At 36.7% G+C, this 13,041-nt stretch overlaps 1 protein-coding gene across 1 annotated transcript in view; it reads left to right on the top strand.

The window, feature by feature from the left end:
• MAN2A1 (mannosidase alpha class 2A member 1) overlaps positions 1–13,041 on the top strand; it is a gene marked incomplete at both ends in the record, with an annotated part of 192,386 nt that overhangs the window by 39,326 nt on the left and 140,019 nt on the right. The window contains one exon of the mRNA XM_084234307.1: positions 2,621–2,792. Within this exon, the coding sequence (XP_084090433.1) occupies positions 2,621–2,792 (172 nt within the window). The remainder of the gene's footprint in view (positions 1–2,620; positions 2,793–13,041) is intronic.

Consider the following 13,041-nt stretch of genomic DNA (forward strand, 5'->3'; position numbering starts at 1 on the left):
AAATTATAAGTAATGAAAATAAATAATGGTATTAAAAAAAAACCCTTATTAATCTTCACAATGTCTATTCTAAAATTGCCTTTTGTGCTAGATTACTAGTGTTTATTTATTTATTTTTTTTAAGATTTATTTATTTATACAAGCACTGGGTACAGTCAGAAGCGCGGGAGGGTGAGAGAATTCACCAGAGCCAGAGCAGGGAACAGAACAGGCAGACTCACGAAATACACTGCTGAGGGGAGCAGCGGCCCCGGCAGGAGAGGTCTGTGGTGCCATGTGGGACCCTCGCTGGCGGCCGGTATTGAACTGGCGCTGCAGAGGCTGCGGGCAGCTTTGTAGCCCAGCGCTCAACTGCTGCGCCACAGGGGAGGCCCTAGTGTTGTATTACTAAGTTAGTTTTGGAAGCTATCTTTTGCTCACAGTTCTTTAACTTAGTTAATAGCTAAATAGGGATTGGTTTTTACTTTTAAAATTTAAACAAAAGGTTTATGTGATGTACTGACAATATTCAATAGAGCCATTTAAATAATGCACATGGTCTTTATGGATCATATATAACTATAGCATGGCGCAAAAATAGATATTACTTACATTTTATTTCAGCTCAGGTTTGCAATTTGATGGTGGATGTACGTTATATATATTACAATGATATTTGGTAAAATAAATTCTCCCCACGTTGCTATCTTTATTTTTTGTATACTAGTAACACTAATTTTTTTCTAGGACTGTATTGGTGTGCAAGGGTAGTCCTAACAAAGTTACTGGAGGCGTCTAGCCTACAAAAGTCCAAAATCAAGATGTCAGCTGTGTTGGTGTCTTGGGGGGAGCTTTCATCTTGGCTTGCAGATGGTCTTTCTTTTGTGTGTATCTATGTCATAATTGTCTCTTTTTATGAAACCATATTGGGGGCCTCCCTGGAGGCGCAAGGGATTAAGTCTCAGCATTATGAAGCTACCACCAGCCACTGCAGCACAAGTTAGATCCACTGACCAGGGAGCTAACCCACATGGCGCAGCAGACCTCTCCTGTCTTGACCACTGCTGCCCTCAGCAGTGTATTTCAGTTAGTCTGTCTGTTGTGCTCCCCATTCTGTCTCTGGTGAGTCCTCTCACCCCCCGCACCTCTGGTCTACACCTCAGCTCTTGTATGCATAAATAAATAAAATAAATCTTTAAAAAATTAATAAAACCATATTGGATTAGGTCCCACCTTCATAACCTCCTTTTACCTTAATTACTTAATGACCCTATTTCCAAATACAGTTACAGGTTTTTTTAAATTTAAACTTAAATATGTTGAATTGTTCAAGGTAGTATTCTTTGGTGACAAACCAGGATACAATGCCCTGGATTTAAAAAGTGTTATAAAGAGTATTTTGTACTGTATTTCTATTTGATTCATATCTGTCATTTGGTAGGTGCTAATAGATACAGAATGAATGGTTTTCAGTGAAAGCAGGGGAGATGGACAAAGTGGCAGTGTCCTTTTCAGAAGTTCATACATATTTTTCTTTTCAAAATAGTTGTGTTGTCTCTTCTGGTGAGTGTTATTATTTTTTTTGCTAGCAGTTATACATATTCATTGAATATGAACTTAATCACTTAATTATAGTCCAAAGCCAGTTAGACTCCTTAAATCAACTCATGTGTTTGAGGGTTTGTAAAAAAATGGAGCAGCTCAGCCTGGAAGAATAGAAACTCCCATAAGATTTCATAGATAAGCAGTTTATCCAGAGGGTCCCCTTTGCTCGCCAGCAGTAGGTGGAATTGGTGACTAGGTTTTCCCGCAGCCACTCATCATGTTGCTTTAGTTCTGCCAGATGTTCGAATTAATAGGTCTTGTTAAAAATGTTTCTTTATAGTTGAATTGCAAATGTCTTAAATAAAATTTCTAGTTTACTTGAGTAGTATGAAATGTCAGAAAACTAAGTCATCAACATCAGCAATTTTCTTTTAAAAAAACTTTGCATAGATATGTACACATTCGTTGTTTGATTAGGGTCAGTTGGTGTTTTCAGAAGTGTAAAAATGAAATCTCCAGTACTAATGAATATTTTGGAGCAGAATTCTGCTTTTTTCATATTCATAGTAATATTATAATTAATTATTGCTCTGATATTGATACTTAGATATAGCTTGTACTTGGAACTTTTTTCCTTAGTTTAATTTAGTTAATGGGTAGGGCAATTTAGATGTGGCATACTGAGATAAACATTTATTCCTTATTATGAATACAGTCCAGCTAACTTGTAAACACTTTAGATTTTTTTCAATTTAAAAAGTTTCTTAAACTAGAGAGAGATTATGAAAAGAGACTATGTTGAATTATATACTAATTGTTTAGTATAAATAAATGCTTTTTAGGTCTTAGATCATATTTTTCTTATTTCTAAATTTTTGCAGTTTTCAGTGTTCTTTCTTTTCAACATGGTCATTTTTTGATTCTCCTGTTCATTCTACTTGAATTTCATAATTTGAAAATACATATTAAATTTTAAGATATATCTTCATATGAATGAAACATCTAAGAGTATCCAAAGGTAATGTAATGAACTGTGCCTGAGTTTTAATCAGATAGGTGAACCAGACCTTTATGGTATATTTGTATTTTGATTTAGGTTGGTTGAAGACTTTTGATGAGTACTTTAGAGAGAAGACTCAGTATATTTTTAATAACATGGTTATCAAGCTGAAAGAAGACTCCCGGAGGAAATTTATGTGGTCTGAGATCTCCTATCTTTCTAAGTGGTGGGATACCATAGATACTCAGAAGAAGGATGCTGTTAAAAGGTTAGTTTTTAAAATTTTCTTTTGAAATTTGATAATACTAAACATTAATTATACAGTGACAGATATTAAGTTTTTAAAAGATATAGTTTTATATCTGCAACTTAAAATATTTCTTTACATACTTTTTTCATTAACTATGATTCAGCTCTGAAAAAAATGACTTCTTTTTTTTTTGATTGCATTTATTTTTGTATATGTATTTTACATCATTGTTCATTTTTGTACAATGTTTGATTTCTCCTCTCAGGTGTAGTCCTCATAAAATTCCCACTATCAGATCACCTGTGACCATCACCATAGTCTCTTGTGCTCTTCCAGCCCCTGTTTTAATCCTTCTCCCTCCTCCCCTGCTGAATATTGCTGATTTATAGTTGCTTGCTAGTTTTGTCTTTTTTTTATTCCCCGATCCCTTATTTATTTCCCCTATATTCCTCTTATAAGTGAAACCATCCAGCATTTTTCTTTTTTCTCTGACTTATCTCACTGAGCATAATCCCTTCCAATTCCATCCATGTTTCTGCAAATGGCATGCGTTTATCTTTTTTGATTAAGTAGTATTCAATTTCATATATGTGCCATATCATCTTGATCCATTCATCTGTTGTTAGGCATTTAGGTTGTTTCCATATCTTAGCTATAGTAAATGGTGCTGCAATAAATATCAGTGTGCAGGTTTTCTTTCAAATTGATGTTTTAGTGTCCTTTGGGTATATTCCTAGGAGTGGAATTGCTGGGTAATATGGTAGCTCCATTTGAAAAAAAAAAAAGAGGAAATCCTTGTGCTCCAGCTTTGTCCTGGAAATGGACTCATGGAATTAATGGGTCTTAATATTTTAGAAGTTTTTCTAAGCATATAATCAAAGTGACTCCTAGAAAGATTATTTCAGTGTATTATTTATATAGAAGTAAACCAATTTCTCTGCCTATTGACTAACAACATTATTTTTTCTAAACCTTGACCAATTTGACAAGTAAGGATTTTAGTTTGTACTTTTGATTAAAAGTGATATAAAGTTGCATATGTTTTCATAGATGCAGGCAGAACCTTGTGTATTGCTTGATTGTAAGAATTTGTAAGAATATATACACATACAACAATGCTTATTTTTCCTATAGTTTTAATTTTCTTCTTACTTTTCAGTGCTTGACATATAGGCTTATACAATTTTTATGTAGTCAAATCTACTGTGTTTTCTTGATACTAACTTGGCTGTCATATTTAAAATGGTCTTCCCCAATATGGAGATCAAATAAATGGTCCTTTCTTCCCTAGTTTAACTTTTTGCCCTTCACTATCTAAACTCCTGGAATTTATTTTACTAATGTGGTGTGATGGAAGTTTCTGTTCAAATCTTCATGCACACTTTCTAGTAGTTTAAGGATTATCTTAGAATGAATTGCTTTCTTTTATTTAAGATTATTTATACAGTACTCGTACTTTACAAATGCTAATCCTCCCAACAATCCTATGAAGTAGATACAGTGATTATCTTCATTTTGCAGATAAGGACACTGCTAATGCAGGGGCACCCTGTTGGACCACTGCTCAGGAATGCCATCCAGTCCGGCCCTGGGGGCTAGTCCCTTGTCCTGTGGGGCTGCTTCCCTGAGATTCATGTAGTCCATTCATTTCTACTGATTTTAAGTGCCATGTCTTATGTTTAACTATTCATTGTTTCTGCTGTTTGGATCTCTTTCATGGAGTTTCTTTTTCACTGTAATTGTTACAGCTTTATGTTTTGTTAATTTAAGTTTTCCCCTGTCTTTGTTTTCTTTTTTTTTTTTTTAAGATTTATTTATTTATACAAGAACTGGGGTACAGGCCAGATGTGCGGGAAGGTGAGAGGATTCACCAGAGACAGAGCGGGGAACAGAACAGGCAGACTGACTAAAATACACTGCTGAGGGGAGCAGCAAGCGAGACAGGAGAGGTCTGCCATGCCATGTGGGTATCTCCCCGGCTGGCCAGGAATTGAACCCGTGCTACAGAGGCTGTAGACAGCTTCATAGCGCTGCGCTCAACCTACTGCGCCACCAGGGAGGCCCATCCCCTTGTCTTTCTTTATTGAAATTTTTTTTTTGTGAGTGACCACTTAATTTTTCCTAAGAGTATTAGAATAATTTGTTAAATTATTCCTATCCTATTAAAAATATTTTTTTAAAGTATTTTATTTATTTATTTATTTAAAGATTTATTTATACAAGCACTGGGTACAGTCAGAAGCGTGGGAGGGGTGAGAGAATTCACCAGAGCCAGAGCGGGGAGCAGAACAGGCAGACTGACGAAGTACACTGCTGAGGGGAGCAACGGGCGGCAGGAGAGGTCTGTGAGCCATGTGGGACCCTCGCTGGCAGCCAGAATTGAACCAGCGCTGCAGAGGCTGTGGGCAGCTTTGCAACCTAGCGCTCAACCACTGTACCACCCGGGAGGCCCTAAAAATATTTTGATGAAAATAGGAATACAAATTTAAAGGTAATTTGAGGGGAATTGGTCTTCCATCATCATACATTGGGATTTTTTTTTTTTTTTTTAACTTGATGGCAAGCTTAAAAAATGCTTATAAGGCTCTCCAGGAATGTGCCACACTGAAGTGCTATGGGCAGTAGGGGTAACAGATGGACCAAAAATCCATGCCGCACTCAGAGGGCCTACCTATTCTTCCACTCCAACCACACATGTCTGAGTTGTCAAGATATTCCTCCAATTATTCAAGATAAGCTGGAATTCCAAAATGTTATGTAAAATATCTTGACTTTTTAAATTTAAATGTTAGCTAATTTAGGTTAACACCACATTGCGCTCACACACACCCACACACACAACCAAACAGAATCCTTAAGCTACCTAGCTTTGCAACCTTTTAAAAATTAAGAATTGTCCTATAAAAACCTTATGGAACTAGTGTTTGTCTTAGAGATCAAGTGTTAAGATTAACAATGTTTGTGTTTTAGGTCTTACTTTACTCTTTGAGTACAGTTGATGTCATATTTTCCATAAAAATTATATTAGAGATGTTACTGAGATTGTTCAGATTTTAAGAATATCACAGGTGTAGTTTTGTTTTATTATTTGGGAATTTGATTTTTTTCTTCATCTTGATTAGGTTGGCTAAAACTAACATTTTTGTGATTTTATTATTTCTTTTGGTCTCCCTTCCAGGCATCAGAAAACAATATTTTACAGGTTTATAGTCTTGATCTTTGTTTTGTTTACTGATTCCTTTCTCTTGCTATCACCAATACAAAATGAACCAGTTTCTTCAGTTTCTTTTAATAAGGAATACATCTCTATATGCATGCTTTTTAGTGGTGCTCTAGCTTTCAAAATTTTTTTATATACCATTTTTTCATTATTATATTTTCCCTAAATGTTCTATTGCTGTTGTTACTGCTTTCTCTTGGAATTTTGTTCTGTTAGGAAAATAATTTTTAATTTGCAAGTGTTGTTTTGTTCCCAATTATACTTTCAATGTTAAAAAACTAGTTTTAATGCCTTAACTTCATCATAGTACAGACTACACAAGTATTATTCTTTGGAATTTTTTTTTTAAGATTTATTTATACAAAACTGGGAACAGTAAGAAGTGCGGGAGGGTGAGAGAATCCACCAGAGACAGAGTGGGGAACAGAGCAGGCAGACTGACGAAATACACTGCTGAGGGGAGCAGCAGGCACAGCAGGAGTGGTCTGCGCACCAGGTGGGACTCTTGCCCGGTGGTCTGGGATCGAACCGGTGCTGCAGAGGCTGTGGTCAGCTTTGCAGCCCAGCACGCAACCACTGTGCCACCAGGAGAGGCCCTCTTTGGGATTTTTTAAACCTTTTCCTTTATAGCTTAATGTGATCAATGTCAGGGAACCTTCTGGTACTTGAAAAGAAGGTGTCTGTAGCTCGTAGAGTTTGGTGGATATCTACTATGTCTATATTTACAATAACTTTTCATCTGTATATATAGTTAGTTCTGCTGTATTGCCACATACATATTCTTAGAAACCACCATGTTATACAGAACTGTACAGTATAAAAAACACAGTTTATGGAAAAAATGAGAACAGGATGCAGGCCCAAATAATTAGTTAATGACAAACGGACAGAAAAGATAGACACTAATAATGATGCTAGCTTAGCTTTACACACGGTAAATGGTTAAGAAGTTAAAAAGTGCTTTAGTAAATATGTCATTTTATCTTGAAGAAGACCTGAAATTTGCTTGTGGAAGTGGACTTTTGGGGGGTAAATACTGTGAAATTTTGCCAAGTTGTGGAAAATGGGCTTTGATATAAAATTCGATGGATAATAGTTCAACAGATGTGAAAGGGTAAGACTCCTAATGAATAGTGAGCACAAGCAGTGAACGGAGGGAGCAGGTGGGGCTTGAGGGTTGTGTGTGTGTGTGTATAGTGTGTCCGTGCGTGACTGGGTTCAGCTGGGTTCTGCTTTGTCTACTGTGTCTTAAGGATGTTATTTCACTTATTTTCCAATAACTTCCTTTTATGTTTAGGTATTTTATTATTTTTAATTCTTCACATAAATGTTCAATCCTGATCTTTGTTTGTTTCGTTACTAGCTTATTCATTCCTGAATATCTGCTATAGGGTCAGGCCTGCAAGATTCTGGGCACTCCTGGCCAGGATATTTCTTTGTCCTAAGGGGTACAGCTCCTAACACATAGTGCACACCAATAGTGAGAGGGAGCAGGTAAAGTTTGAGGGGTATGTGTGTGTGTGATTATAAATTGTATCATTCATCATTGATAAATTTCCATTTTTCTCTTTCCAATGACTAAAATTGCTGTCACTTCCACTCTTTTGTTGTTTATTCGGATTTGCTTGATCTGTGCTGCCCTTTTTACTTTATGGACATCAATTTAGAGTGGTAGTTCAAATGACAATGCACTGGCGCCAGGCTGCATAGATTCAAATCTGGCAGCTCCATCTACTATGTGACCTTGCACAAGTTACTTAACCTTTATGTGCTTTATTTTCTTCATTTGTCAAATGGGATTAATATTGGAATCCACTGTATTTGGCTTTTATGAGGAGTAAATGAATACAAATAACATGGTTTGCATAGTGCCTGTCACATTTTATATCCTTAATAATATTTTAACTTTTATTTGCCACTTTGAATATTTCTTTTGGATATGGAATATAGATTTCAGTCTGAAGTTACCTTGGGAGTCTTTATCTTTTAAAAGGAGAGCTTAATTATAAAATGAATGCTTTATATCCTTAAAAAGCTTCCTATATAATGCTTCAGAGAAGATAACCTTTGCTTCTCATCCCTGGTCCCCACCTGAGTTTTTTAGGAGTTTTAAAATTTTATCTACAAAAATCTAAACTTTTACAATCTACCTAGTTAAATATAACTATTAAATTTTCCATCTCTCTTTTTTTAAGATTTATTTATTTATTTTTGCATAAAAGAACTGGGTGTACGCCAGAGGTGCAGGGTGTGAGAGGATTTACCAGAGACAGAATGGGGAGCAGAATAGGCAGATCTACCCGAAATACACTGCTGAGGGGAGCAATGGGCAAGACAGGAAAGGTCTGCTGCAGCTGGGAATAGAACTCAAGCCATTGTGATGATAGGGCTGATACTTAACTCTTAGGCTACCAGGGAGGGCTTCCATCTGTCATTTTAAATATTTCTTGAGCGTGTCTCATGCTTACTAATTACTGTTTTGATATTATTGTTTTAGAATTTAATGTTATTGCATCTCTAGTCTCTTTTGCATATGAATTTTAATTTTAATTTCTTTGCTATGTTTACTACATTTTGGGAGATTTTGCTCAAGGATTCCCTCCCGTCCCCATTCTAATTATGTCTTAAAAAATTACTTCGTAGTTTTGTGTTTTTTATCTTATTGTCTGTAAATCCAAATGTTTTCCCCTTTTTCAAATTTGAGTATTAACAGATGTATCCACACATGGAATTTGTCCCATAACAGAGAGTGTAACTCACCTCAAATACCTTCCTTTTCTAATACTTTTTCTCATTCATTTTACCTATTTTCTTTTGGGAAAAGGTTTTCCCAGACAAGTCAGGCCATAGCTCTGACAGGTCAGCTATGGCCTTAGCTTAGCTAATCAATATATTACTCCCCAGAGTTTTGACTCAAGTGAAACAAGGTGGACAGATCAGATTCAGGGAAGCAGACATGGAGGGAAGGTTGCAGGTCATCCATTCTTCACAGCATTAGTGCTTTTGCAGGACTCTCTGTCCTGTGATATGGTTCCTGTGGCCCCTGTGTCATGGTCTTTCATACTCCTTCAGCCCTCTGTTAAACTTGGACTTTTAGTCCATCCTCAATTCTGTATGTCTGGGAGTTAGTTTCCCAGTTCATTTCAGACTGTTGCTTGTACACAAGAAAACTAGCTGTAGATTTTTCCTCAGACCTTTTGTTGAAGAGCTAAACTTTGGAAGATTGAATGAACACCAGGGAGAGCTGGGGAGGATGCCAACTTTTGTGTTGTCTATGGGCAGGTAGGATCTGTGGCCTGTCTGATGGTGCTGCTTTTCACTGTGTAAGAAAGAGTACAGTCATCTCAGAAGGAAAAGAGTCTGGCTACTTCTGCCTTTAGGAAGGTAAGACTGTGCTTGGCCCCATCTTGGTACAGTTGCATTATTGAGCAGCTCTGTCCAGTAGTTGGACTAGGATTGGAGAGGCTCCTGTAGGATGGAGGCTCATAAAATAATGGTGACTGTAGTTAGCGTCTGTCCCAACATTTAATTTTGCTTCAGCCATTGATCCTACAAATTAGGGGCTATTGCCAGAATCTCTCAGAATCTTCTTTTTTTCTTTTTTAGATTTATTTTTTATTTTTTATACAAGAGCTGGGGTACAGGTCAGGGCGGGAGGGTGAGAGGATTCATCAGAGACAGAGTGGGGAGCAGAACAAGGCAGACTACCGAAATACACTGCTGAGGGAAGCAGCGGCACTACAGGAGAGGTCTGCCACGCCAGTGGGAATCTCCCTGGCCAGCCAGAAATTGAACCTGCACTGCAGAGGCTGTGCACAGCTCTGTACTCAACCCGCTGCACCACCGGGAAGGCCCAGAATCTTCTCTTTTTATGATTTGGGACTCTAATGCTGATTTTTCATGCAGGTCAGTTCAGGTCAATGCTTAACTAAGTCTTGTTCCTTTCATCTGCATAATGTCTATCAGACATGTAACCAATTTTATGACTAATAGGTTGCAAGTCTCTGTCTCTTTAAAATTTTATTGGCTGTTTTACTTAGTTTGGCTCATATGAAATTGCCAATATTTGGCTACTTTTGATATACAGAAATGGCAATTTCATGTGATTCAACTCAACATTAAGAGTAGAGCATCTTAAGATGTTGGGGGTGGGAATGCAAAAAAAAATTATTTTTTAAACTGTTGTCTTTACTTAAACTCCTTTTGAGAATTGCTGTTTTGGTAGTAGGAAGTAAAATGGAATATAGGTCTAATCCTTAATGATGTAATTTTGCCTGAGGAAAAAATTGTTCCATAGAGACATAAGGGCAAATGAGTTGTTTCGGTCAAGCTTTGCTAAAGCTCTCTCCCTTCTAGCTATAAGCATTCACTGTCATTCATTCATCACTTTTATCTGTGTAACAAAGATGATAGCATTTTCCCCCTACTTAAAAGTAACATTTTTAGAGTTCTTTGTCTAAATACATGTTTTGGGGACAAAGTTAATAGGTATATAAGTTTGCTACCATTATTTAAAATTCTGAGCTTGTGCTGAGTGACACTACTAACAGAATTTTTTGACTACTAGTGAAATGCTTATGTAATGGCTTGCTTTTCCCTTTTTGAAGATGATTCTATGGATTAAATGTCTGTGCCTAAATTTGTATGCTAGCTGTTGCAGAGCTGAACCTGTCAATTCAGGCATAGTTGCATGTAAGCTTTTATTGTCCCCAAAGAATATCAATTGATTATGGAAACTTAACAGAAACATTACTCAAGTTATCCCTCTAATCTATTCTAGCAATAACTTGTTTGATTCTTAAGCTCTGTGACAGGAGTATTCAGTTCTATAAGCTTTTAAAAATGAAAATCTAGTTAACTAAACAGAGATCCTTGCAAACATCTAGCTTTTTATTTATTTATTTATTTATTTATTTATTGTGATTCAAAGTAATTTAATCAATTATGGTCAAGATACCTACTTTGTAACATATATGCAATGGATTTAAAGAAACTGCCTTCAGTGAAATAATTGGCACATTTTCTGTCTACACTTGTTTTATTTTGAAAATGACTGCAATCTTTTTTTTTTTAAAGATTTATTTATTTTTTTACAAGAGCTGGGGTACAGGCCAGAGGCACGGGAGGGTGAGAGGATTCACCAGAGACAGAGCAGGGAGCAAAACAGGCAGACTGACGAAATACACTGCTGAGGGGAGCAGCAGGCGAGACAAGAGAGGTCTGCTGTGTGTTCAACCTCCTGTACTACTAGGGAGGCCAAACTGCACTCTTAACATTCTTTTTACTTTTTAGGTTTTATACTTGAATATTTCTTGACTAACTGCAGTGAAGTACTGCATGAGGTTTATAATACATCAAAATTGGGAGCCTTTACTCAGAGTCAAAAAGCTGAAACATTAGCCTCAGCTTTTCTTTCCCCTGGCCCTTCCTTCCTTCCCCTGCATATTCTTTTTTCCTCTCTGGACTTTGAAAAGAACCAGTTCTGACATTACATCTGATTCTGCTGTAGAGACCAGTAAGCAATTGAACATTGGAGGAACCCACTGGTTTATTGGAACCTAGAATAGTTTATATGTTTTTGTCAAAGTATTGACCAACATTTGTGTGTGCGGATTTTTGGTATGAAAGGCTGCACATATGTGCTGGAAGAAAAGATGTTATCAGTTACTGTAGATACTGAATCTTTATCACATGGCTGGGTTTGCCAAGAATGCAGTCTTTCTCTAATCCTGCCATTCTCTTATGATTTATATTTAAGTGAACCTCTACTCTGTCTTCTTAACTCTGTTTGCTTATTGAAATCAGAGAAATGTTTGATGTTAGTTTCTTAAATATCCCACATTCAAACTTAGTGATGTACATTTTGAATTTCACCAGAAATCTGTACCTTCAGAGTTCTTACACAGTCTAATTTATTATACATTTTATACAAGTCATTTTAAGGTATTTAACCAAAGAGTGCTGTAAAAGTTGCAGAGCATTGAGAAGTTACAGTGTCTTACAATGTTCAAAGTACATTTCAGATTTGAATTGAGTTTGAAACCTAAAAGTACTTAGTATTTCATCAAAGGAATCAAGCCAGTGCATCACTGTCTAAATTAAGTTTATTTCTAATATTCGAAGTAGTGGTGTATATTTATTTTAGAAAGTATGTACCCCATCCCTGCCCCCTCCAATCCCAGTTCTTCTCCAGTGGCTTAGCTGTGTTTCTGCCTCTCATTCACTTCACTGGCTGCTAGTTATCACAGATAACTAGATACTGGCAAAAGTGACAAAGAACTCTTCAGCTGCTCTTCCCATTGGTTACTTCCCAGTCCACAAGGAAGATTTCTCTGTAGCATTGACACTGATCATTCTCAATTTTTTTTTTCCTTTTGGTCTTGTGTGACTCAGAGTTCTTTCTCTTCTCGTTCTATTCCTGCATTAATGAGCATTCCTTGTCATCATTTCTGATTTCTTCCTCTGCCCTTTCCTTAAATGTGCCTGTTTTCACCTGTGGGTCTGTACCCCTTGGTTCTCCTCTTTTCATTGTGCATGTTCATCCATACTGATGTTTAATTACCAAGTATGTGGGCTACTTCCCCATCTAAAACTCCCACCATGACTTCTTTCTTTTTTCCTAGTTAATGACACAGGTTACCCTGTTATCTGCTCTCCTGCTATCCCAGAAAGTAGTAGTGTTGCTATTTGCTATGATTTAGTTGGGGCCAGGAAACACTATTTCCATTAAATTATATAGAAAATTATCTGAGCATCCAGACTCTAAAAATAACCTACCATATCATACCAAACAAGAAAACTCTACTTTTGGATACTTGGGGAGACTCATAACAGCTAATACTATTTTAGTGCTTAGATTGTACCAGACCATGTTTGAAACACTCATATATGCTTCTTTAGTCAGTGCTATAGCTTCCTACTTAAAATCCTTTATTATCATCACCATTCCATTGTTGAAGAAACTCAGGCAGAGGTGTTAAGGAATGTGCTTAAGGAGCAGTTAATAAGTAAGTGTAAAGTCAGGACCAGAACCCAGCAGCCCTGATC

Source organism: Talpa europaea, assembly GCF_964194135.1.
Source record: "Talpa europaea genome assembly, chromosome: 5".
NCBI lineage: Eukaryota > Metazoa > Chordata > Mammalia > Eulipotyphla > Talpidae > Talpa > Talpa europaea.